Source organism: Erpetoichthys calabaricus, chromosome 18 (genome assembly GCF_900747795.2).
Source record: "Erpetoichthys calabaricus chromosome 18, fErpCal1.3, whole genome shotgun sequence".
NCBI classification, from domain to species: domain Eukaryota; kingdom Metazoa; phylum Chordata; class Cladistia; order Polypteriformes; family Polypteridae; genus Erpetoichthys; species Erpetoichthys calabaricus.
Genome location: NC_041411.2, coordinates 31,197,948 through 31,224,905, shown reverse-complemented (window position 1 = coordinate 31,224,905; position 26,958 = coordinate 31,197,948). Strand labels below are relative to the sequence as shown.

Below are 26,958 nucleotides of genomic sequence, written 5' to 3'. Positions count from 1 at the left end.
TTCTGAAAATATTAGCTGGAAGGCTTGAAGCACATGGAGCAATGGGGTAACAACTGATGATTTTGAAATCATGACATCCATGTCTGAAGTGCCCCAGTGCTCTAATCGTGCCTGTAGAGAGAAGGTGAACAAGTGGAGCTGGAACAAGAATCGAGTGCCTCTTAGACAGCTCAAGCCTCAGTCAACGGTGGACCTAAAGGCACAGGTATTTCAGTTGATTTCTTCTTTTCAGTGTGCGCAATAAAAAAATTAAATAATTGATAACAGGATTGGCCAACCTGAAAGCTGTTCAAGTTGATGATTAATCTGGCATAAGAAATAAAGAGCGAGTGTAGAAGTAACAGAAGACAGACTGCCAGAGTCTGAACCTGAATCTGTTTTCATTGCGTTTGGGTGTGCGAGTGACTGGACCCTCTGAAGAACGGGTGTCCAGTCCAGCACTATTTCCTGCCTTGATACACATCCCCCCTGACCCGTTAATTTAAATGGAAGTAAGTGGATTTGAGATTGAGTTACATTGGCATCAGCTCATCTGAAAAAAATCTGAGAACCCAACTTCAGATCCAATTTTATTGACATCTAATCATTGCAAGATCTTGTTTCTTTTGTGTGTGCACATGTAGATTGGGTAGGCAGTGTGGCCCTCATCAAGAAACAGTTGTTGTCGTGTACTTGGTGGTCTGCCACTCATCTGCTGTTCAGGCATTAAATTCCACTCTTGGTCGGGTCCAGCAGCCATAAAAAGTACTAGACTGTGTACGGGTTAAAAGCAATGCTGTGCAAAATTAAATAACCTTTAGTCTAAAGTTCTTTCACCCTCTTAATTCCAAACCTGCTCCTCCGAGTTATAAACCTTCCACATAAACTGCATCCTGTATTTAATAATTCCAGTTCCTTCAGGGGACATAAACTGTATTGGGGGCACATGGCTCATTGTGGCAGGGGCTCAAACACAAACATTTGTACTCTGATATTTAGTCAGCAGCAGTGTCTCCATTTCTCATTAAGAACTGAGTGCCTCACCTCCAGCTTGAGGGTGTTAACTGCCCACTGGTCCCATCGGTCCATGTTAGCTGCCATTTCTGAAAGAATACACCTGCTAACGCTGTGTTTCCAGGGTCTTAGGCTGGTAGACTGGCACACTGTGATCACAGAGTGATGGCAGGCCCTTGATGAGGTCAGCGGCCTTCTCTGCTATCATTATAGTAGGAGCATTAAGGTTCCCGCTTATGATGCTTGGCATGATGGATGCATCAACTACCCGCAGGTTCTGAACTCCATAAACCCTGGTGTGGGGGTCAACCACAGCCATGGGGTCTGAACCTGAACCCATTTTGCAGGAGCAAGACGGGTGATACGCACTGTCCGCCTTCTCCCTCACAAATGCATCAATGGCCTCGTCGGACTGGACGCTGCTACCTGGCAGGATCTCCTCAGCACGGAAGGCATCAAATGCCTTTTGTGCAAAGATTTCTCGTGCAAGCCTGATGCACAGCCGGATCTCCAGAACATCAGTGTCTGCAATAAGAAAGACAAGTAGTCCATTAAAGCAGCCGCTTCATGCTAAACTGAGTAATGACCAGGCACGAGGAATGCCCTCATTGCTACAAAGGGGCCAACTGGAACTAGGACAGTGTAGTAATTACACTTTTTCCACCATCAGTGGTATGTACTGGGTTACCATTATGGTGGATGGGCATGTTACAAACTGTGTGAACTGCATACTCCCTACATGTCATTCTGTTGGTGTGCAGTGGATGCTGTGCCCATAAATTAGTTAATAGTACACAAAAAATAAATCAACTTGGAGATGCATGGAGGATACTAAGTGTATAAAGTTATCTCTGGCCTCCAGAAGTGGTCAAGCTGAGGTATTTCTCAAACAATTGTATAGTTCCTAGTGGCCCCTCAAGGCACTGTACTGGATGGACAGAGCTGTGGGCCGCCTATGGATTCTACATTGAAGTTAACTGTGCCTGCATTTTTGGCCAATTTACTGATCTGCCTTTTCACATCCCCAGCTTTGCTGCTCATGTCAGATTAAAATTTGATTCTACCATATGGTGGTTTCATGTGTGTGCCACTTGTGAGTGAACAAGTAAAGCTTTTTGGCAGCCCCTTAGTGCCAACCTTTATGTACAACAAGCAGCTGCTGGAATGGCATTCTGGCTTACCAGTAGATAAGTAGTTAGGCTCAATAAGTGGGGGCTCCTGGGGGTTTCTACTCTGAAGTCTCAGCCAGCCCACACTGGTGCTTCTCATGGGTCCCACGTGAACCTAAAACAGCAGACACAAGTGACAGAGCCATGCAACCAAGACCCCTAGTTAACCCCACCAGCAGAGATGCACTACGAGCAGTTTACAAATCAGAACTTGGAGCGGCACTTGTCTTTACTTTTCATTAAAATGTACCTGATAAGCCTCTTGTTGTGAATTGACTCTCCCATGATCAATAACCTGAGAGGGCAAGAAATGAAATTGAATATCTGGGTGGGCGACACCAGGACGACTTCTGATGAATCCACCACTCTCTAAATGAGCTGTGGCTCCATACCCTGAGGGGGAAGAGGACATAGAAATTTTTTGAAAAAGCCACAGGCAGCACAAGATGGAACAATTTTCAAACTGACGCAGGTAACAAAGGATCTGTCACCAGCAGATGACCCAAACCCCCCCAATCACCCCCCATGTGTGGTCACTGACTGCAAGTGTGACATAATAAAGCTGCTCAAGAATGCTAGGAAATGAGGGTCTGATGTGATTTATTGGTGAAATACTCTCAGTCGCCACACCCCTCATATGGATTAGTACTCGGAATCCCATACCTGTGAAGCGCCATAACCACTCCAAGCCAATTTTGAGCATATTTAGGGGTCTTTGCGCCTGATAAAGGGTGATGGGCTGCTTGCACTTCTGCTGCACATACAGTTCAAGGTGATCTTGAAGATTCTGCCCAACCCCTGAAAGACAATGAAAACTCATGACAGTCTTCTCCATCTGTTCAAAGTGACAATGTGCAGCAGGGGTGCGTGATATGTCACTTGATTTGGGACACCGGACTCATTTCTTCTACAGGTAAGGATTCGCACAACTTACAACTTATTTTTTGTATAGCGCTGTTCATGGAGAGCGGGTGCAGAGCGCTGTGAAGAATTCTCAGTTAAAATACAAGTATAGATTATACTGACTATACTAAACACAGGAGTGGTAAACATATAAATTCAGATTTGTTAAAACACACAGAGAACAAGGCAGAAACTGATTAAACATTAATGGAAGCCAACAATTCATAAAAGGGCATTTTACCAGTATGCTAAAAATTGGAGGATCTCTGGTAAACACATTTAAACATTAATTCAAAACCCAGAACACCATATGAGGTGTCTGGTTTAAAGAACAACAGAAGTCTGGGTGAACACTCCATGCCCTCACTGCATGCAAGTGCTGACTAATTTAGGAGGAATTGTTCGACTCCTAATCACATTTCAGTAGAAGATTTCTTAAGCTCTCAATCAGCCATCAATTAATCAATCATTGTGTTCAACCATTATAATCTGCGTTTACCTGGAAGGTTAGCTACTACAGGAATGTCCAGCTGTTTAAGTTCATCCGCATTCCCGATTCCTGAAAGCAGCAATAGCTGTGGAGAGTTGATAGCACCACCGCTCAGGATGATGTCTTTATCCGCATATACCTGAAGGAGCAGATAAGAGATACAAGAATGTAAGAGACAACGAAAATGATGATTGGATGTGGACCATCCGGCTACTTGAGGAAATTAACAAGGGAACAGTCCAGGCATCCCAAGAGACCCATAGGATTCCAAGCGAGCTGGCCTAACAAACCCAAAAAAAGGACAGTCCAGGGGGACCAATGGGCTAAGAAGAGGACAGTTCAGTCAGTCCAATTAGTCTTGTTGGGCAAGATGTGATTCTCAAATGAAAAAGTGTGTATTGAAGAGCGGTGAAATCCTGCACTGTGAAGGCTATACCCACAGGGGTTCTTCCTAACACACCCGTCCCCAATTTCTCCAGTTGATACAGTGGTGTGAAAAACTATTTGCCCCCTTCCTGATTTCTTATTCTTTTGCATGTTTGTCACACAAAATGTTTCTGATCATCAAACACATTTAACCATTAGTCAAATATAACACAAGTAAACACAAAATGCAGTTTTTAAATGATGGTTTTTATTATTTAGGGAGAAAAAAAATCCAAACCTACATGGCCCTGTGTGAAAAAGTAATTGCCCCCTTGTTAAAAAATAACCTAACTGTGGTGTATCACACCTGAGTTCAATTTCCGTAGCCACCCCCAGGCCTGATTACTGCCACACCTGTTTCAATCAAGAAATCACTTAAATAGGAGCTGCCTGACACAGAGAAGTAGACCAAAAGCACCTCAAAAGCTAGACATCATGCCAAGATCCAAAGAAATTCAGGAACAAATGAGAACAGAAGTAATTGAGATCTATCAGTCTGGTAAAGGTTATAAAGCCATTTCTAAAGCTTTGGGACTCCAGCGAACCACAGTGAGAGCCATTATCCACAAATGGCAAAAACATGTAACAGTGGTGAACCTTCCCAGGAGTGGCCGGCCGACCAAAATTACCCCAAGAGCGCAGAGACGACTCATCCGAGAGGTCACAAAAGACCCCAGGACAACGTCTAAAGAACTGCAGGCCTCACTTGCCTCAATTAAGGTCAGTGTTCACGACTCCACCATAAGAAAGAGACTGGGCAAAAACGGCCTGCATGGCAGATTTCCAAGACGCAAACCACTGTTAAGCAAAAAGAACATTAGGGCTCGTCTCAATTTTGCTAAGAAACATCTCAATGATTGCCAAGACTTTTGGGAAAATACCTTGTGGACTGAGGAGTCAAAAGTTGAACTTTTTGGAAGGCAAATGTCCCGTTACATCTGGCGTAAAAGGAACACAGCATTTCAGAAAAAGAACATCATACCAACAGTAAAATATGGTGGTGGTAGTGTGATGGTCTGGGGTTGTTTTGCTGCTTCAGGACCTGGAAGGCTTGCTGTGATAGATGGAACCATGAATTCTACTGTCTACCAAAAAATCCTGAAGGAGAATGTCCGGCCATCTGTTCATCTACTCAAGCTGAAGCGATCTTGGGTGCTGCAACAGGACAATGACCCAAAACACACCAGCAAATCCACCTCTGAATGGCTGAAGAAAAACAAAATGAAGACTTTGGAGTGGCCTAGTCAAAGTCCTGACCTGAATCCAATTGAGATGCTATGGCATGACCTTAAAAAGGCGGTTCATGCTAGAAAACCCTCAAATAAAGCTGAATTACAACAATTTTGCAAAGATGAGTGGGCCAAAATTCCTCCAGAGCGCTGTAAAAGACTCATTGCAAGTTATCGCAAACGCTTGATTGCAGTTATTGCTGCTAAGGGTGGCCCAACCAGTTATTAGGTTCAGGGGGCAATTACTTTTTCACGCAGGGCCATGTAGGTTTGGATTTTTTTTTCTCCCTAAATAATAAAAACCACCATTTACAAACTGCATTTTGTGTTTACTTGTGTTATATTTGACTAACGGTTAAACGTGTTTGATGATCAGAAACATTTTGTGTGACAAACATGCAAAAGAATAAGAAATCAGGAAGGGGGCAAATAGTTTTTCACACCACTGTATATTTTAAGCTTCCGCAGGGGTTTCAGGGAGAGAGCAAAAGATACCAAACAAGAGAAAATAAAAAACTAATATTGCTGTTATCCATTTAGGAGCTCAGTAGCACAAGATACTTGAAGCTTACTAATTAATTTGTATGTTTTAAGGAGTGCTGTGACAGTGGAGACAGACACACACACATACACGTAGATCGCCTCAACAACTGGGCTACACGTTGCCTCTGTCTGCTGCAATATCTTTCTGCCTTTTTAACTATTGCATCAATACACTGCATGATATAACAACAGCGTATAGAGTTTAGATAATCACTGTGGTCTATGGATATACAATGTGTTAAATGTGTTGCTATTCTGTCATGACATGCTTGCATTTCCAGTTAGACAACAACGTTAAATTTCTTTAGTTATTCATTTAGATGTGCAGTCATAAGGTGGATGTTGTGCTGCCTCATGTGGGCACCTACTGGTGTTGTTAGGCAGATTTTTTAATTTGGGTGTTTCGAGTAGTGAAATCTGCATCTCCTGTGGCTCTTTTTGTGATCACTTCTATTAATGACAGTCCTTTTAACAGAGTGTGAGAATTTAGTTCATATTTTCACAAATACAGCTGCCAATTCTTTAAAGCTTACATCGACTCCTACACTATCATTAGAACGCTGACCACCAGGCACCACACATAGCACATGCGACAACGTATCGTTCACATTCACATTGATGCCAATGAATAATCTGATGCTACAGAAAGGTTTTTCCCTTGCGTCAGGTTATGATTATTTTTAAAATGTGCAGTGTGCTCTCTGCACATGCAACACACATTTGTACGTTTAATAAGGCTTTTCATAGGAGACTTTTTGACTGTTGATGGTTCCTTGTAAACAGAAGCTTGCTCTCTGTCACACCAGATTAATGAAAGCATCTCTCTCTCTCTCTTACCGCCCCTACATTGAGTGCCACCTTCATGAGGCGTTGGATTGGTTTAGAAATGCGACACTCTAATTGTTCCCACAGAACAATTTTTTTTTAATTATACTTTATTAATCCTGAAGGAAATGACTTGTTTTTTTTGGCATACCCCTTGAGGTCAGAGCGCAGGGTCAGCCATTGTACAGCGCCCCTGGAGCAATTGAAAGTTAAGGGCCTTGCTCAAGGGCCCAGCAGAGTATCATCTCTTTTGGCAGTGACGAGGATTCGAACCGGCAATATATCACATCATATATCCATCCATCCATTTTCCAACCCGCTGAATCCGAACACAGGGTCACGGGGGTCTGCTGGAGCCAATCCCAGCCAACACAGGGCACAAGGCAGGAACCAATCCTGGGAAGGGTACCAATCCACCACAGGACACACACAAACACACCCACACACCAAGCACACACTAGGGCCAATTTAGAATCGCCAATCCACCTAACCTGCATGTCTTTGGACTGTGGGAGGAAACCAGAGCGCCCGGAGGAAACCCACGCAGACACGGGGAGAACATGCAAACTCCACGCAGGGAGGACCTGGGAAGCAAACCCGGGTCTCCTAACTGCGAGGCAGCAGTGCTACCACTGCGCCACCGTGCCGCCCACATCATATATTTTAATTATAATTCTATAATGGCATAAAAGAAGAGAAAGAACAGTGGGACTCCCCTGCATTATGAAGTGAAGCCATGTGAGATTTTTAAGCAATGGACGAGATACCTGCAATCCTGTGCCAAAATTCAAATCCTGGAAGTGCTTCCTGAGGTGCAACTGTAATTGAGAAGCACAACTTCTCCCTCTTTCTCTCGCACAATATATTTTTCTTTTTCTCTCTCAAGGTTGCCACTCCACATTTTTTTTTTTTTATGCTCCATCGTGTACCACCCAGTAATTCATCAGGTACCACCAGGTACCACCAGTACAGGATGAGAACTAGCGCAATAGACTAAGAAATGGACAGTCTAGCTGTCCAGTCAGGAGGACGATTTGGCAAAATAGACATTTAAAATGAGGACAGTTCTTTAGCCCAATAAACCAAGAAGAGGACGGTGTAGTTAGCTTGACCAGAAAAACACACCAATCAGTCCAATGCAGAAGGTGGAGGGCAGTCCAGTTGACACAATAGACCAAGAAGAGGAGGACAGTCCACTGGACCAATAAGAGGACAGTATAGTTGGTGCAACAAACCATGAAGATTACAGGGCAAGGTAATCTACAAATGGACCCAGAGGAGGTGGAAATGTTGTTCTTAACATCCTAATACACTATATGCTACGGTTATAAAGCTCAATGTGTGGGTAAACTGTCTCCATTAGCATACACTTATAAAATTGCTTCAGCAGAGAAGCAGACCAGAGTCACTGAAGTGGGATCAAATATGCCACTATCAATGGTCCTCTTACCAGGAGTTCCCCTGAATGTCAGGCAACACGCTTGCCACTCACCTTCTTCTTTTGCCCATTCTGAATGTACTCCACTCCAATCGCCTTTGTACCGTCGAAGAGTATTCTGGTAGTTAGCGCCTTCACCTCGCACTTCAGGTTTTTTCGACTCAAGGCTGGATGGAGGTAAGCAACGGCAGTGCTCCACCTCTGACCTGGATGAGATACACATTGGTGTGGTGACTGCCCTCTGCCAGCTTTGTAAGGCTTGGCCCAACTTCTAGGTACAAACTTCATGGCGCAGTTTAAATAGTTACAGTGTCCTACCAGTGTCATAGTCCTGCATGCCTCACCAGACCCCTTCAACTTGATAAAAACTCCCCTCTACTTCTGATGGGACACTTTCTCCACCAGACTACTTTCTGTTTGTCAGATGTCCATATACATTCCATAAACCACCAACGCTTTTCATTAAGTCGGCCTGTACCTCTCACTAGATTAGTTCCGTTCATTTCAAATCCCCCTTGGACCTCATATGAGTGCACCTCTGACTCTTATAAATCCTATCTATTCCCAATGAGACCATGTCTACACTGCCCCTTTACAATCCCAATCACACTGTGTTTTGTGATTTGGATGTCATTTGCATTCCTGCAGCATAAACAGAAATGAAAAGCCCATTCACTATTGTTTAAGCTCTGTGTCCCCCTTCTCATTTTGACTGGGAATGTTGGCACATTTTCTGTTCAACAGGGTCTGTGAATAGTAAACATGTTCTTAGGCAGAAGTTATCAGCATTTGTCAGAGCTTGGGCAGACAGCTAGAGAGAGAGTGCCAGCTGTCATGGGGACAAAAGCAGTACCAAGTTATCCATGCTGGAGAGAGGAGTGCAAAAAGTTTCAGGAAATGCTTGTACTTTGGATATACAGGCACACACATCTTTGTTAACAAAAGGCAGCACACATCTGCAACCAAAGTGGTGTGTATAAGCCATAAGTATGCACAGACACACACAAAGAGTCCCAAGAATACAAGCCATTCAACACAAGTACAAACACACCTGTATATATATGGGATACACAAACGCTTGACTACACTCCTTCAAGATGGCACCAATCTAAGAAGACTCTATCTTATGTTCTACTTCCTCATCGTGCATTTGCTTTTTTGTTTTTACTAATTGTTCTGTCTACTTTCTTAGGATTGTGACCCTGAGTATTGTGGAGGGGCCTGTCTGCCTCTATGATTCTTAGAGCTATGTGGTCTAGAGGCATGTGCTACTGACAGACCAAACTGACATGGATAGCCCTAAGGAGAGGCACCAGCCAAACAACATTTATAAATTATGTTCATTAGCACGTCATCAGAGAAGACAGACACTGGGCCTTCCACTTGAAGTCATGCCAGTCATTAGTGTTCCTTGCTATGCACTTGGCGGTTGGGTCAGTTAGCCTGGTTGAGTCTAATCCAACACAGCCAGGTGTACTCACCATGTGGCCAAAATGCCCATAAAGCAAAAATTAAGGTTTTGGTAGCTGCACGTCAGGTGACACGTAAAACTGGGATATAATTACTACCATGACCCTTACCGGGAAAAAGCAGAATGAAATGGATGGTGATAAATATTCTATATTCTCAGTAAGCTCCAGCATATTTGACTATGATTAATTAGTTTGGGACTGGGCTGTGGAGAAGGCAAATCTGCAATACTGTGCTTTCCAAGTGGGGCATGGCAGCAGCTCTCAAGCGATAAACATACATTTGTGGATCCTTATCTTGTGAAAGTAAAACACTACAGTCTGCTGCAGGACACACTGTGAGATTCCAGCTCCAGCTGACTCCACTGAAGGTAACAAACTCTCTCTGGAAGTCATCAGCAGCAATAACTACACAAAGATATCTTTCATAAATGTGAAAATTTTCTTACAGATACACTGTTCTTAAGACCAGTGTGTCCATGTACAGACCATCTTCATCTATATTTATTAGCAGTAGAACTCAGGCGAGTAAAAACAGATTACAAATAAATTCTGACTTCCTTTTTTCTGCCTACAGCTATAGCTCTCAAAGCCAGAAACACATGTCTGGATGCCCAAAAGCACAGTGCTGTTCATGGCAGAGATGAGCACAATTCAGATCTGTCAACACGGTGGGTCCACTGCATTGTACTCACACCCCCATACATGCCATGAAGCAAGTAGAGGATTGTGACTGCTGACCTGACACAGTGACTTACCTTTATAAATGGTCATGTCCATCCAGCCCATCCCCTCCTGCTGAAACCCATTCATATCATCTGTAAAGGGGTACCCAGCTTGTTGTCCAGCTTCAATGAAAGTATAATGGAGGGGGTGATTCGTCTTGCCTCTGGAGACATGCAGTGGACCACTACCCCCTCTGTAGAGATCAGGTCCCAATTCATGACACTGGGCCTTCTTGAAATATGGAAGACAGTGAGCATAGTCCCAGCCCACTGCACCTTCTTCTTGCCATCTGTTGTAGTCGGCAGGATGCCCACGAATATATACCATGGCATTGAGGGATGAAGAGCCCCCCCAAACTCTGCCCCTAGGCCAGTACATGATCCGATTATTCATGTGCTTCTGGGGGAGAGTGTGGTAATACCAATTTAATTTGTCATTGCTGAGGTTGTAGGTTAAAGCAGCAGGCATGTGGATCTTCCAGGAGAAGCGTTTGCTATGCAAAAATATATCTTTTGGACCAGCCTCCAGAAGAAGCACAGATGCAGTGGCATCTTCAGAGAGTCGGTTGGCTAGCACACAGCCTGCAGATCCAGCTCCAACGATGATGTAATCAAAAGAAGTGATCTTTCCTACCTGGGAAGGACTGTAGCTGGCTGAGTACCATCTCCGGAAAGTTGCGGGAAAACCACAAAACGAGCGGGACATACTAACCATGGCTTGGGCTCCTCAGACCCTATACATCCAGCTGTAGAAGAGAGGAGAAAAAAAAAAACTCTAAACCAGATGTTTCAGTGGAAAAGCAACATAATGGTGTGAAACTGAACAACATTCTTTTTCTATAGCACTCTCTGGAATGGGACAGTCCATCACTACATCAGCAGGATGTTATACTGAATAGTTAAGAAGCTCAAAAAGATCAATAAATAAAATAAAATATAATTTTACTGTATAATATACAGTGTGTACAAAACAAGATAACCGGACGAGCTGACCACTAATGAAAGGCAGTGTCCCAGGTATGGAACTGTGGATTATACTAATGGAGAAATCTCAATGGAATATATTGAGAATGAACAAGTGGTATGGGCAGCAGCATTTCTGGGATGAAAATTCTGATGGGACCACATGGACCTGGGAAAGAGACACTAAGAAGCCTTATGTGTGTGCATGTGTGTGAGAGAGAGAGAGAGTGAAATAAAGTGAAAAATCACCAAGCAATTAAAGAGCAGCTCCTATAAGATACAATACAACACAATACAATTTATTTTTGTATAGCCCAAAATCACACAAGAAGTGCCGCAATGGGCTTTAACAGGCCCTGCCTTTTAACAGCCCCCCAGCCTCGATTCTCTATAAAGACAAGGAAAAACTCCCCCCAAAAAAAAAACCCTTGTAGGGAACAAAAATGGAAGAAACCTTAGGAAAGAAAGATTCCTTTCCAAGTAGGTTGGGTGTGCAGTGGGTGTCAAAAAAGGGTGTAAAAACAACACAACACACAGAACAGAACACAAGTAATCCTCAACACAATATAATAGTGCAATAGACATATTACAAGTACAGAGCAGAATTCAACAGTAGATGATATCACATTATATGATCTGCTCCTCCGGTTAATACTCCACCCAAAAATGATATTTTGATATGCTACTTAACCCACGCAGTTTGTATTTAGGGCAGAGGAAAAAAAATTTTTTTTCAAGGAGAAAGAGGGGAAAAATGTTTATGATAAAATCTAATGGTGACCAGTGCTGTACAATGGCAAACAATGTGAAAAACTTCCATGGAAAAAAGGAAAAAAATCTCAAGTTACTCATGTCGCATACTTCATATGTCTGTTATCTAGTCATAGGCTCAAAATGTGCAAAACGCATACATTTTTTTTGCTTAAAATGTATTATGAAATATTTCCAAAAAAATCAGCGTACATCACAAACAAGAAACACAGTCCCATAATACTGTGCTGTTGAATTGAAGATCTGTCTCTCTTCCCCCTTATTCAGTGGTCAAGAGTCCTGTCTTCAGTTGAAAAGCACAGTATTATGGGAATGCGTATGGTCTAACTGCTTGCTTGTGCATTTTTAAAGATACAAGTTTACATATAGAAGATTTTATCAGCGACTGATCCGACTGGCAGGGGCTCCCTTGAAGGAGGAGCTTCAGGCGCACCTCCAGGTCTCTGCACAAATCAGAATAAAGAGCGCCATTTGCAAATGTGAAAGAAGGATGTTAGATGAAGAGCAGTTTTTCAGTAGAGAACTGGCCAACATGGAATATTCCTGTACTTCACCCCATGTGTTTTCTGTGACAACAAGTTAAAAGTACCTACCGGCAGCAACATCACAACTGTGTCTTCAGGCAATTTGTGCGTTTTTCAGACACTATATCAATGTGTAAGAAGAGGAAGATATTTAACAGCTTTCCAGGTGAGCTCATTTCAGTTTTGGAAGAGTGCTGTTAATTTATCTGTTTCTCCACGATTCAAGCTTTACAATAATCTGAGTCAGTTGCACCAAGCAAAACCTCTTTATTTTCTTAATTTTAAGGATCAGTGTTCAGACTTGTGCAGCTCAGGTTGCCATCCTTTCTCATATATATATATATATATATATATATATATTACTAGCCAACCCGCGGCGTAGAATACGCCGCATAATTATGTATTGATGGGTGAACACTTCCTGAAAGACACAGTTGTCCAAATGGGATGGGTTTGAGGATACGACTGTAGATGAATGAAAAGTTGGAACTCTGGAGAGGGCAACATACAATTGTCCGTGACTGAAAACTGGAGGACCGCCGTCGCGCCTCCACCTCCCAGAACGAGGGATGGGGCTGGACGGCACTCGGGCGTGGAGGGCGGAACTGGGGGAGAGGGGAAGGACACCCATTCCGCCCCCTCCGTCCCGGTCCCCCCGCCATTCTAGTCTGCTGATTTCTTAGTCATCTCTTAGTCATCCTACGCACTGCCTGCTCATGTGCCTACCCCAAACTCCTCACCTGAGTCGCTTTCATCTGTGTACAGTCCACATGCACATGTGAGTCACGTTGACTGTTCATTTTCCAAACACCGCCTCAGTCGCTTTCATCTCTGCTACAGTCTGCATGCACCTCTGAGCCATGTTGACTTTTCATTGTTCTTTGCGGTTCCGGCTGCCTTTCTATATATAATCCACAAAGTCACCCGACCATGGTAGTACCGAAGGGGGGGTGTGTACAAAGGGCAGGGACTTAATCAGTGCGAGCGTATGACCCGCACTTACTGGGAATTCCTCGTTCGTGGGGAACAATTGCAAGTCCCGGTCTCCATCACGAATGGGGTTCAATGGCTTACCCATGCCTCTCTGCGCCAGACAGACACACATTGATCCATTCAGTGTAGCACGCGTGCAGCACCAGACATCTAAGGGCATCACAGACCTGTTATTGCTCAATCTCACGTGGCTGAAAGCCACTTGTCCCTCTAAGAAGTTGGATGCCGACCGCTCGGGGGTCGCGTAACTATTTAGCAGGAGGGAGTCTCGTTCATTATTGGAATTAACCAGACAAATCGGTCCACCAACTAAGAATGACCATGCACCACCACCCACAGAATCGAGAAAGAGCTATCAATCTGTCAATCCTCTCCGTGTCTGGGCCGGGTGAGGTTTCCCATGTTAAGTCAAATTAAGCAAAAGGCTCCACACCTGGTGGTACCCTTCCGTCAATTCCTTTAAGTTTCAGCTTTGCAACCATACTCCCCCCGGAACCCAAAGACTTTGGTTACCCGGTTGGCTGCCCGGCGGGTCATAGGAAAAACGCCGCTGGATCGCCAGTCGACATTGTTTATGGTTGAAACTACGATGGTATGTGATCGTCTTCGAACCTCCGACTTTCGTTCTTGATTAATGAAAACATTCTTGGCAAATGCTTTCGCTCTCGCTCGAATTGTTGGCGGGCAGGGCTCTGTTGTGTGTGTGCCATGGTCGGCTGCTTAGTGAATTGTTGGTGGGCGTGGCTCTGTGAGTTGTCATCATATCCCATGGTCTTAGAGTAGGTGGGCAGGGCTCGGTGAGTTGGCGGGCGGGGCTCTGTCTTGCGTCTTGCCTGCCCATGGTGAATTATAATCCACACTAAGGATGAACCAGCTACTGGCTTGCTGCTAGCTGCTACCGAGCTGCATGATCTGCATGTCATGCTGCACGTCGATCATTTAAAAGCCTGTACAGCAGCTGTCTTTTTGTCTCACTGCCTTGTCTCATGGGACGTTTAAGTGTCTGGGACGTGACGTGCAAGAAGTCTTGCGGGACTTCAAAGTGTCTCTCCAAGATGATCACGTCTCGACCTAAGATTTTTTTATATACGAGGTGCGATCCAAAAGTTCCTGGAATGCATTTATTCTGCAGCCAGAAGGGTTTGGTTATATCAATCGCCGCTAGATAGCAGTTCAAATTGTACTTGAGAGCTGTTATCACGCGTTATAATGTCAGCGCAGTTGTTTTTCAAGTCAAGGTTCTCGTTTAAACTTCGGTTGTGTCTGTGAAGGGTTGTTCGTGAAAATGAGTGATTTGAAAGAGCAAAGAGTGTGTGTTAAATTCTGTTTAAAACTGGGAAAAACAGCAAAAGAAAGCCATGAAATGTTGCAACAAGCATTCTACAGGGATGTTCTAAGGCGTCTGCGAAATCGAACGTCCTCAGATGTGGGTTAACAAGTCATTTCTTTTGCATCACGACAATGCACCAGCTCACACATCTCTGATTGTGCGCAAATTTTTGGCTTCTACAAAGTTTACTGACATTCTCCACACTCCGTACTCTCCTAATTTAGCGCCATCTGATTTTTTTTTTTATTTTCTAAGATGAAGATGAGGCTCAAGGGACGCAGATTTGAGACGGTGGAGGAGATCCAAGCGGTAATAACTGACGTCTTGAACACACTGACAAAAAACGACTTCCACAGGTGCTTCGAAAGTTTGGAATCTCGCTGGGATTGGTGTATCAACTCAGCGGGTGACTATTTTGAAGGAACTGTTCACCATTAATTGTTATTTGGTGTGTATGCTTTTAAATAAATGCATTCCAGGAACTTTTGGATTGCACCTCGTAATATATATATATCCATCCATTCATTCATTATCCACCCCGCTGAATCCGAACACAGGGTCATGGGGGTCTGCTGGAGCCAATCCCAGCCAACACAGGGCACAAGGCAGGAACCAATCCCGGGCAGGGTGCCAACCCACCACAGATATATATATATATATATAGGTATATACACATATATACAGTGCATCCGGAAAGTATTCACAGCGTATCGCTTTTTCCACATTTTGTTGTGTTACAGCCTTATTCCAAAATGGATTAAGTTCATTTATTTCCTCAGAATTCTACACACAACACCCCATAATGACAACATGAAAAAAGTTTACTTGAGGTTTTTACAAATTTATTAAAAATAAAAAAACTGAGAAAGCACATGTACAGAAGTATTCACAGCCTTTGCTCAATACTTTGTCGATGCACCTTTGGCAGCAATTGCAGCCTCAAGTCTTTTTGAATATGATGCCACAAGCTTGGCACACCTATCCTTGGCCAGTTTCACCCATTCCTCTTTGCAGCACCTCTCAAGCTCCATCAGGTTGGATGGGAAGCGTCGGTGCACAGCCATTTTAAGATCTCTCCAGAGATGTTCAATCGGATTCAACTCTGGGCTCTGGCTGGGCCACTCAAGGACATTCACAGGGTTGTCCTGAAGCCACTCCTTTGATATCTTGGCTGTGTGCTTAGGGTCGTTGTCCTGCTGAAAGATGAACCGTCGCCCCAGTCTGAGGTCAAGAGCGCTCTGGAGCAGGTTTTCATCCAGGATGTCTCTGTACATTGCTGCAGTCATCTTTCCCTTTATCCTGACTAGTCTCCCAGTCCCTGCCGCTGAAAAACATCCCCACAGCATGATGCTGCCACCACCGTGCTTCACTGTAGGGATGGTATTGGCCTGGTGATGAGCTGTGCCTGGTTTCCTCTAAACGTGCCAACACAAGGCACAAGGCAGGAACCAATCCCAATATATACTGTGTATATATATATATATATATATATACACACATACACAAAAAATAAATAAATACATAAATACACCAAAAAATAAATACTAACATAACAAAAGCTAAGGAAAAATAGGTTTTCAGATGGGATTTATAGGTGACCAAAGTTGGCACTGACCTAATATAAAAAGATCTTACTCTATGTCTTGGACTATAACTGATTCTGCCAATTTAATTAGCTTGTTGGTTTGGTGGGCCTTTCTTGAATTGATGTTACCAGCCCAGTAAACCACATTATAGAAAATTACAGTGGCACATAGTTGTAAAAAATGTGAAGGATGTCACTTCCCATATTAAAGGAAGGCAGTCTCCTAAGGAAAAACAAACCTGCTCTGCCCTTTCTTAAATAGTTCTTCTGTGTTACAAGACCAGACCATCCTTTCATTAACATGGACCCTCAAGTATTTGAAGGAGCGGCACCACCTCTACATCCTCTCCCTGGATATTAACCAGATATAGAGGGTCTTTGGTGAAAAGTCAATAATCAGTTTCTTGGTTTTGCTGATATTAGGTTGCAGACAATTCTTTCCACACCAAGAAACAAATTTCTCCATCCGAGTCCTATTCTCTTTCATCCCTCGTATCAATAACACTCCATAAGTTCATAATCATCTGCCAGTGACATGACCTGGTGTTATATTTATAGTCTAGGGTGTACAGATTGAAGAGAAAAGGAATCATGACAGTTCCTTGTGGTGCTCCAGTGTTGCTCACATCCACATCAGAGGCACAGCCCTTGAGCTTCACAAATGGCGGTCTGCCTGACAGAGAGTCCATTATCCAGAACACCATAGCTTTATCTGCCTGCATATCTCTGAGCTTACAGAGATGGCTGGTTAGTGTTGAAAGAACTGGAAAAATCAAAAGACATAATCCTCACAGTGCTGCCAGCTTTGTCCAGGTGAGAATACGACTTGCACTTTAATTACAGTTGAGAATTAGGTAATTATTTAATTTTTGCACAAAAGTCTCATTTATTGTGAGGAATGGGCTGTGCCCCCATCTGTCCTTAATACAGAAACTCAATTGGGTATGAGCCAGACTATAATGAAACTGAAGAACACTGATAAAATAAGATAGCTTGTAGCAGAATTTTAAAATCAGTGCCTGAAAGCAGAGCAGTGAGCGGGGCCCATGATAACCTGCTCAGGGGGCTATTGACAAAGCTGTTTTATTTAATGATATTTTTAAAACTGAATTTCATTCAGTGTATGTTTTGCACACAGACCTTGTGGACCATCGGCGCCTACATGACACTTCAGTATCAGAAGTCGGTTCTTCTTCTTATAAATGTGACTGAGACGGCCGCTCCAATCTGTCCCCGAAGTGGATCGGCGCTTCGCAAAGTGTCGCAATGTCAGGTGAACTTTAGTCGGGCGGCGCGTGCTCAGACACTCACGTTACCGGACTCGACGCTTTCTAACAGCGCAGAGGCCACAAGACCCCGGGTTTGGATCTGTACACACTCTGGTTATTAATTCATTTAGTGGATTTTCTGATAAGGTTCCACGACACACTTTGTAAAGTGCAGTTTTAACTTAGATGAGACTGAAACAGAGAGCATCGTGACTCTCAGTCCAGTCCTGCATAATCTAACACATGTCCATTTCCTATATTGTACGTTTTATGTAAATAGGTCTTACTGTATTTATAGCTCACTTGACGTCCAGTTGACACTGGAAGTGCGGCTGCTGGGGGGATGGGTGCGCGCCTCCCCAGCGCGCTCCTGCGCCTAATCTCAGTCGCTCGTCCACCCGTGCGCGCGCTTCAGCCCACTCAGATTTTATCTCACTATTTATTACTTTATGTATTTATGACTTTTACCGCCCGAACACACTTACCGGAGTTTGACAAGTCTGATTATATCGGGGCACTCCACGGAACTGAACTTGTCCTGAAACAGCCTGTGAGTAGTGGGGCGGAGCGTCCCAGTGTCCATTAACAAGGAGGGGGGAGGGGCGGGCAGCGGCTTTTTGCGTGTGCTTGGGAAAAGAAGAAAAGCTGGGTAATGAGAACCCGGCATGAACTAATCCTCACACGATGAGGCGAGCGTTCAAATAATTAGGATGTTTTTTTCTTCTTCAAAACAATCAGGTGTCAGATTTGAACAATCATAGAGATAGTAACGTCAGCAGAAAATAAATAGTGCGGTGATTATTAAAAACAGAGATAGTCGTCGATTTTCTGTATGAAGTAAACAGAGCGAAGCGTCAAGGTGAGCGATCATCATCAAACGCAAGCTGTGAACGAGAAAGGCAGACTTGGTCCAAAAATGCCCTCCTGGTCAAATCTTGCACGTCGCTGTTCCCGTGGACTTGTGCTTGAGTCGGTGTGACTGCAGATGACTTCGATTGTTTTTGTTTGCTCTTGCAGATCACATAGACGTATCTTTTACGTAACACTGTAAACACGTCGTATGCAAATATTATTTACTTAGAACTGTAAACGCGCTGATAAAAAGGTGGAAACCCTCAAACCTGGAAAACTTTAGAGCCCGACAGGTGGAATGTTACTTTACGTCAAGCTCCCCACCCATCCACCCACTCTCTGCGGATGCAGGCTGGTCGTTGGCTCACCCAATCACAGCGATCGGAAGCACACGCGCGAAGTATAAAGTGACAGCTGGAGAGGAAAACTTGACAGCTTTATTTCCAGATGTGATGGGGGCGCCACGACAAGCGTGTGCTGTCGGATTTGCTTTGCTGCTCTTGGCGTGTGTCTTTGTGACCGACATTGACGGAAACGTCGCGGAGCAGGTAAGTGCGCGAAGCATCTCTGACTCGGTCACTGCCATGGACTTCTAATCTATTGATACGTCAGTCTTTTTTTTTTCTCTCTGTCTCTTTTAGAGCATTACTTGCCAGGAAGAGAAAGGTGAGTTTGACTCGTCTGCCATTTAGTCTTCAAACGCGCAATCCTGAAAATCCTTCCGAAGCAAAGCCGAGCAAGTTCAGCAGCATTAAGAAAGTCGACTAATGTCTGAAACTCGGTTAATTCTGCTTCTTTCTTGATTAAAAAAAATGTATGCAAAGCTCACAACATGTGTCTGAATGTTAAACTTTTCAGGTAATAAAGAGGTCCCTGCAGTCGTGTAAATTTAAATGGTCACCTGTCATCCTAGCATTTACGGCACATAGAAAACATTCTCTATTTAAATGTGAAAACGCTTAACTTAAGATCATATTCAAGGCTTAATCTTTCGCACGGTCTCCCTCGAATCGTAAAGGAAAGGAAAGTGGAGTTAGACGATGTGATGGTTGAATGATCGAAGTAAATGAGTGACAGAAGAGGTGATCGAAGTGAATGCATTGGTTGTCGTGAGTGAGGGGCTGAGATGAGTTTTGTGCTGAGAGTTTGCAGGGTTCTGACATTTTACCCATAAACGCAAATGGTCGGGCAAGCCTTTTGCTGTAACGCTTATATAAGTTTATCACACATTTTAAAGGTGTGTATTTATTATGTCTGATTTGAGCAATTGGTAATTCTAAATTAACAAAAATCAAAAGATTTTATCTCCGATCTGTTCATTGTCTCGAACTATCTGGAGATTTAGAGTCGTCTGTTTATACTGCATTGTAACTTTAACTGGACCGGAAAACGTTCGCTTTGAAAGCTTTACTTATAGTTGATCGTTTCTTCTGAACTGTCAATTTGTCGTAATTGCTATGCTGAAGCTGTTTTTGATAATAGCTGCTGGAAAAAAAACTGGTCAACTGCAAAAACCAAGTGCCCCATTCCTTAGGGAACATCTTCAATATTTAGTTGTTGTTTTACTTTAGTCGTTTTGTTCTGCGTGGTAAATTTGTTTATTCTCTATCCATAGCAGTAGAGTGTTGTACCGTGTTAGCCATAGATTGATACAGGAGAAAGTAGGGTCAAATGACACTTTTTATTGGCTAACCTTGTCTGATGAAGGGGCCTCGAAAGCTTGCATTTGTAATCTATTTAATTAGCCAATAAAAGGTGTCATTTCAATACAATAATACAATACAATTTATTTTTGTATAGCCCAAAATCACACAAGAAGTGCCGCAATGGGCTTTAACAGGCCCTGCCTCTTGACAGCAGCCCCCCCAGCCTTGACTCTCTAAGAAGACAAGGAAAAACTCTCCAAAAAAAAAGAACCTTGTAGGGAAAAAATGGAAGAAAACTCGGGAAAGGCAGTTCAAAGAGAGACCCCTTTCCATGTAGGTTGGGCGCGCAGTGCAGGGCCGCTGCTGGCCAAATGGGTGCCTTAAGCAGAATTTTACTTTTGTGCCCCCTCCCCCAAATATTAGTTAGGCAGCCGTAACAGAGGTGAGGGCGCGCGCGTCATCACGTGTGCTTAGCCTACTCTACGTTCACCGTAAAATGCAATATATACGTTTATATTTTTGTTTATTTGTATATGTATATTATTAATATTAATTTATTATTATAATATATAAAAACTATTTTTTTGAGCAGCTGGGATGGTGCCCCCCTGGGAGTTGGTGCCCTACGCAGACTGCGTACTCTGCGTATAGGGAGCGGCGGTACTGGTGCAGTGGGTGTCAGAAGAAGGGGGTCAATACAATACAATACACAGAACAGAAAAAATCCTCAATACAGTATAGAAATACAAATTTTAGTAGTACGGAGCAGAATTTAACAGTAGATGATATATGATTTGGATGTGTTTAGAGTCCTGGAGACCTCATCCATTAAGCTGCCTCCCCCATTTGGCCATTCCACGGCTGAAACAGTGCCGAATCCGATGAAAGGACTGCTCTTTCCCACGATTCCTGCGATCCTCAATCAGGGATGACTTTACCTTAGGCAGGCAAAACAACTTGGCAGGTGGGCCGTGGCACCAAGTGCCACATTTGAGTATCGAGAAGAGAAACCGAATAGGTGAGGGTTAGTATCCAATTATTTCACCCTGCTTTCTCCTGTATTCTCTATCCAGGTTTAACAAAAATGTAAACAGACGTCAAGGCCAGTTAGTCAATGGCTAACCACCCAAAATTCGGTTCGTTTTTTTTTTTTTTAATTAAGTCTGCCATCGGAGAGATTGACGCAGATAAACGAAGAACACAATTCAAGATATCAGCATAAATAAACATTTTGGAGGGCCCCTTGTAATGATCGCGTTGGTTAGTATTGCATGCAATAGTTTTATAGATAATGCCAACAGCGTTTTATTAATATGGCGCCTTTCCTAGGCTGTATAATCTCACGGCACTTTGTCCTCGGTGTAGTGCATTTTTTCTCGGTTCTGGCACTGCCACCTTGTTTGTTAACTTTTTTGTGTTGGTTTGCTCTGAGCAGCTTGCTGGAAAGTTTCATTCATAGTTATTATAAGCTCTGAGGTTTAGGGATATACACTGGCAATCGGAAGGTTGTCGGTTCGAATCCCATAAATACCAAGACACTGCTCTGTTGGGCCCTTCAGCAAGGCCCTTAACCTGCAATTGCTGAGCGCTTTGAGTAGTGAGAAAAGCGCTATATAAATGCAAAGAATTATTATTATTATTATTATTTCAAACACAGGTGTATATTGTCACGCATCATTCCGATACAGATTTGCAGTCTAACACACAGAAGAATGCTTTTCGTTATGACCTTTTTTTTTTCCAGATCCTCTATCAAAATTGCAAACAAAGTGGAATGACACGCCATCCATCCCTTACAACTTGGTGGGAAGTCTTGGGGGGAACAGCGGGGTGGATGGTCGTCTGACGCTCAACATCAGCTGGACCCTAAGTGCCGATGGTGAGGTCCACTTTTCCTTTTCTTGATTTTTTTTTTTTGTTTTGTTTTTTTGAAGCTGAGGGGCTCGAGTATTAACAGATTGCCTGAATGTTTTTTCTTGCATATTATCTTACGGTTAGAGTGAACTTGAGGCTGCATATAATCAGCATTATCAATCAGAAAAGTGTACTTCTTTCCGAGATCTTAGCGCTGTTAACCGCGTATCCTGTAAGTCATCGCTGCTGTGTGCTGGGGAACAAAGTTCATTGTGTTAAAGCACTTCCTGGAAATTGCTGTTTCACTCTAATCGTTATCTTTTTCTTTCCATTTTAATTCTGATTTTCTGTTTATATCAATTCCACGGAGTTACTCATCATAGAAAATCGACAGCATTTTTTTTATTAGTAATGCTAATATCATGGAAATATTTAATTTAAAAAATCGATAATGCAGGACGCGCGCACATTTCCTTGGCTTTCCATTATATTTTGTGCTTTTTATCATTTTAGGAAGTCTACAAGTCCTCACTGGGACCGTGATCGAGATCATGTCAGTGGAGAGACACAATGTCTGGAGTTACGAGTGCGCTTATGAGCATCCCTTTAAAAATCAAACCAACTCGCTGGGGCATCAGGTAAATAGAATTGTGACAATTGTGTCAAAGAAATGCAGTCCACATTAATATTTCTTTTCTGCATGCTATCAAAATGACCCAAAACGGTCGGCAGTGCAGGATTTACGTATAAGCTACACAAGCTATAGCTTAGGGCCCCCGCCTTCTTGGGGGCCCCCAAAACAAATTGTCCGAGTGAGCAATTGTCATATATACTTAAATATACTACAGCATTATTTGTCCCAATCAGGCCCGGCCTTAGGCATAGGCGAAGTAGGCGACCGCCTAGGGCCCCGGCGTCCGGGGGGGCCCTGATCGACTCCTTGGTCTAATTTTCACGCATTTCACAGAGCTTCCAGGGGGGCTCCACCCCCCTCAGGGGGCCCCTGGACCCCCCTTTCGCCTAGGGCCCCATAATACCTAAGACTGGGCCTGACGGTCGGTAATGGAAGGGACCTGTGCAGTAACGCGCCTACACCTACGAGGGCACCCTGCTCGTTGCACATTTCTGATTTTTCGTGTTTTCTTGTCCCTGTTTTGTAGTAAACGGTGAGAGCTTGTTTTCTCCTTGCCTAAGGTGCAGATTACTTTACTCCTTACATACTTACTGGACCTGTCATCCGTGTACTAAAAAACATTTTATCGCGGTGGAGAGTCTAAATCTGTTCAGCAACCCTGTACACTAAAAAACACACCTTTAAAAATAACTTTGAACCGTTTTAGACGACCAGCATCTTTGGAAGAGCGATAACATCCCCTGACCCTTTGTGGGCAACGTGTGTTCTAAAAAAATGTTTCGGTTTGAACTCCGAACAGATAAATGGCGTGTCGTGTTAAAGAGTTACGCTTCCAGTTTGACGAAAAACCCATTATAATGATAATTTACTGTGTAATGTGTAATTGGTATGTTATGAAAAAGTAAAGCAAAAGCAGACTGTACGATGTCACGTACAAGGAGAACAATCCTGTTCAAAGAATGTTTAAATCGCACAATGTTGCAATATTTAAAGCACACCTCAGCTTTAGATTTTTGTACCAGCGTGACAGGAATCCTCTAGTGTTCAGGGCGCGTTACTGCAGCTACAAGGAGAGATTCCAATCTGTTTTGTTTTTTTTTGGGAATGGATCGGACCGGACAGGACCGGAACACGAAAAAAATGTTTAGACATGGCAGGAACGACTACTGAAAAGGTTACGGGCGCTAACGATGGAAAATACCAATCACTACACCGAAGATCATCGGGTGGTGCAACATAATAGTAATACACCCTGGACGGGACGCCAGTTCATCGACACAGCTAGCCCGTTTAACTCGGTCAGTTAACAAGAGTGTGTAGCCAAAACAGCGCGAGGAAAAAAAAGTGTTACCCGTTTTTTCATCAGTTCCGTAAACGTACACTAGGCACGAGCCCAGCAGCAATGAATGACGAGCAAATCTGGAATTATAAATCTGACGCTTAGACAGATGGCAGTCCTGAAGCTTTAATCCAACCGCAACCTTGACCACTTTAAAAAAAAAATGCATTCATAACTTAGACACCAAAGTGTGAAGTTAATTGTTTGGAAGTTTCCATAATGTCCTTCAACTACATGTGCATTCAAGCAAGAGCGATGCAAACATCATGGAAATTACACAACTGCTGTTAACACGTAAGGGCCTTTTTAAGATCCTCATAATGAATTCAGTCTATGTTTACAGAGACCCCTTCTTTGAAATTTTGGGATCCCAATGCAGAGTCAGTTCTAGGATTTTTGCTACCTTAGGTGAAGTTGTAAATGGCGCCCAACCAACCCCCTTTGCTTTGAGATGAATCATCACTGCCAGATCTGTACACTGAGACCTGGAGACAGCAAAGTACAGTATTTGAGACATCGAATTCACAATTGGAGTATGCAGACTTATAGCAATGTCTGTTTACAAGACTGTCGCAGAAAAATTCACTCTTGAGAGGGGTGCCATTATCGAATTTTTAACGTTTTTGCAAAGACACACTAAATGTGACTGATAAAACTTACATTTGGTTTCATAGGTTATCTATTTAAACCACCGGCTAAAGTGCAGCGTTTTGATGATGGTGATATTATATTTTGAATATTTTATATATATTTAACCAAGACGTTACCGTAACATACACTTGTCGATTACATTTATAAAATAAACTTGGCATAATCATTCTCAGTTTCACTGAATGTTGTCATTATCTTTAAATAGAAATATTTACCCATAATTCCTATTTACCTTGTGCTCGTGTATGCAAATAATGCAATCTACCCGTCCAAAAAAAACAAAACAAAACCGTACAATTGCTTTAACGTCCGCAGAGCAAATCTCACAAATGGTGATGAGCAACAGAGGACAATATTTGCTGCGATTTAACACAAGTTTTAATGTACAGTATGCCCATTTGGGAGACGATCAAAGTTTGGGTTCAATCATTTTTTGGTCCGGTACCCCATACTCCCGGAGCACCCCCCACAGGATTCTCCGAGGGACACAGTCGAACGCCTTTTCCAAGTCCACAAAACACATGTAGACTGGTTGGGCGAACTCCCATGCACCCTCCAGGACTCTGTTAAGGGTGTAGAGTTGGACCACTGTTCCTCCTGAATCCGAGGTTCGACTATCCGACCAACCCTCCTCTCCAGAACCCCCGAATAGACTTTTCCAGGTAGGCTGAGGAGTGTGATCCCTCTGTTGTTGGAACACACCCTCCGGTCCCCCTTCTTAAAGAGGGGGACCACCACCCCGGTCTGCCAATCCAGAGGCACTGTCCCTGATGTCCATGCGATGTTGCAGAGACGTGTCAACCAAGACAGCCCTACAACATCCAGAGCCTTGAGGAACTCCGGCGTATCTCATCCACCCCCGGGGCCTTGCCACCAAGGAGTTTTTTGACCACCTCGGTGACCTCAGTCCCAGAGATGGGGGAGCCCACCTCCGAGTCCACAGGCTCTGCTTCCTCACTGGAAGGCATGTTAGTGGGATTGAGGAGGTCTTCGAAGAACTTCCCCCGCCCCACCCACACCCCGATATTATAACAAATAATAACGCATTTCACTTCACTTTGAACTGCGGTGGGTTGGCACCCTGCCCAGGATTGTTTCCTGCCTTGTGCCCTGTGTTGGCTGGGATAAGCTCCGGCAGACCCCCGTGACCCTGTGTTCGGATTCAGCGGGTTGGAAAATGGATGGATGGACTTCACTTTGAAATCGTTCACTATTTGAGGCAGCAGCGGTAAGGACTGCGCCAACTTGCATACGGGATTCGAATGACACCAATGAAAATTGTTAACCTATCAGAAGTTTGAACTGGGAGCTTATCAAATTCTAAACTAATTTTGAATGCACATTTTAGAATGGCCATTTTTGTCAATAGCTGTGCAGAATACACGCCCAAAATGCATCGTAAGGGTACAGTCCCATTCCAAACCCACGGTTGTGCGCCAGTGCGAACTGAAAAGCACAAAGTGTAGCAACAGAGCAAAGTCGGAATTAAGCCAGCGCGCGTCTTACAAACACGTTTAACCTTAAAATGACTACGCCGATGATCTTAAAGTTCTACCACGTACTCTCTTATCTGTTTTGTTACAGGCTTTCTGGCATTCTTTTTCACGGCTTTTCAATAAAGATAAAGTTTCCTGCTGTTTCTCACACGTACATATTCGTTTCTGGACGCAGCTTAATGGAGATGTCGACCTGCTTATGGAGAATTAAAGTCAAGCGTGTAGCTTCGTCCTGGTATGACGTTAATCTGCATCCGTCACTGCAAGCAAGTCCTCCAATTTACTGGGAAAACTTGCGGGTTCGTGGCAGGTTTGACACTCTAGCCGCGTGTTCCAGTGTGGTGCTGAGGTGTCCCCCTCTACACTGGGGTCCCAATCCAGGTGGTTTGGTTGTGCGGCAACGCGCATGCTCCCAACCAAGCGTTAAATGAAGTCCAGGATTAACACTGATGCGTTTGAGAGATTTCTCTAAGTGGTATTTCCATTCATTCTTCTTCTGAATCCGCTCGCATGACGTCTTTGGGTGCCTAAGCCTATCCCAGTGACCTCGGGTAAAGGGAAGTAATCACAGCTGTACGCGATGTCTTCGTATCGCAGCATGAATTCGTAAATACCTCTCCAGGTCCTGCAGATATCTCCTTTACAACATTAGGAGAATCCGCCCCTTTCTCACTACAGAGGCTACTCAGCTTCTCGTCCAGACCTTGGTCATCTCTAAGCTGGACTACTGCAACTCTCTGCTGTCTGGACTTTCACTAAAGGCAACACGACCACTTCAACTGATCCAGAATGCAGCTGCAAGACTCGTTTTTGATATTCCCAAATTCTCGCACACTACACCT

The 26,958-nt window shown here is 43.6% G+C and overlaps 2 protein-coding genes across 2 annotated transcripts in view; one reads left to right on the top strand and one right to left on the bottom strand.

Annotated features, from left to right (window-relative positions):
- Positions 1-724: 724 nt before the first annotated feature.
- chdh (choline dehydrogenase) lies at positions 725-18,212 on the bottom strand. The gene is made up of 8 exons (XM_028824663.2): positions 18,130-18,212; positions 10,244-10,956; positions 8,071-8,222; positions 3,565-3,694; positions 2,826-2,960; positions 2,413-2,555; positions 2,175-2,277; positions 725-1,518 (listed from the first exon to the last, which is right to left on the bottom strand). The coding sequence occupies exons 2-8, from the start codon at positions 10,923-10,925 to the stop codon at positions 1,100-1,102; spliced, it is 1,764 nt and encodes a 587-aa protein (XP_028680496.1). The 5' UTR covers positions 10,926-10,956; positions 18,130-18,212; the 3' UTR covers positions 725-1,099.
- Positions 18,213-18,306: 94 nt separating this feature from the next.
- LOC114668822 (interleukin-17 receptor B) overlaps positions 18,307-26,958 on the top strand; it is a 42,473-nt gene continuing 33,821 nt past the window's right edge. The window contains exons 1-4 of the mRNA XM_028824783.2: positions 18,307-19,044; positions 19,138-19,162; positions 21,887-22,021; positions 22,510-22,634. Coding sequence (XP_028680616.1) covers positions 18,949-19,044; positions 19,138-19,162; positions 21,887-22,021; positions 22,510-22,634 — 381 coding nt within the window. The 5' untranslated portion in view covers positions 18,307-18,948. The remainder of the gene's footprint in view (positions 19,045-19,137; positions 19,163-21,886; positions 22,022-22,509; positions 22,635-26,958) is intronic.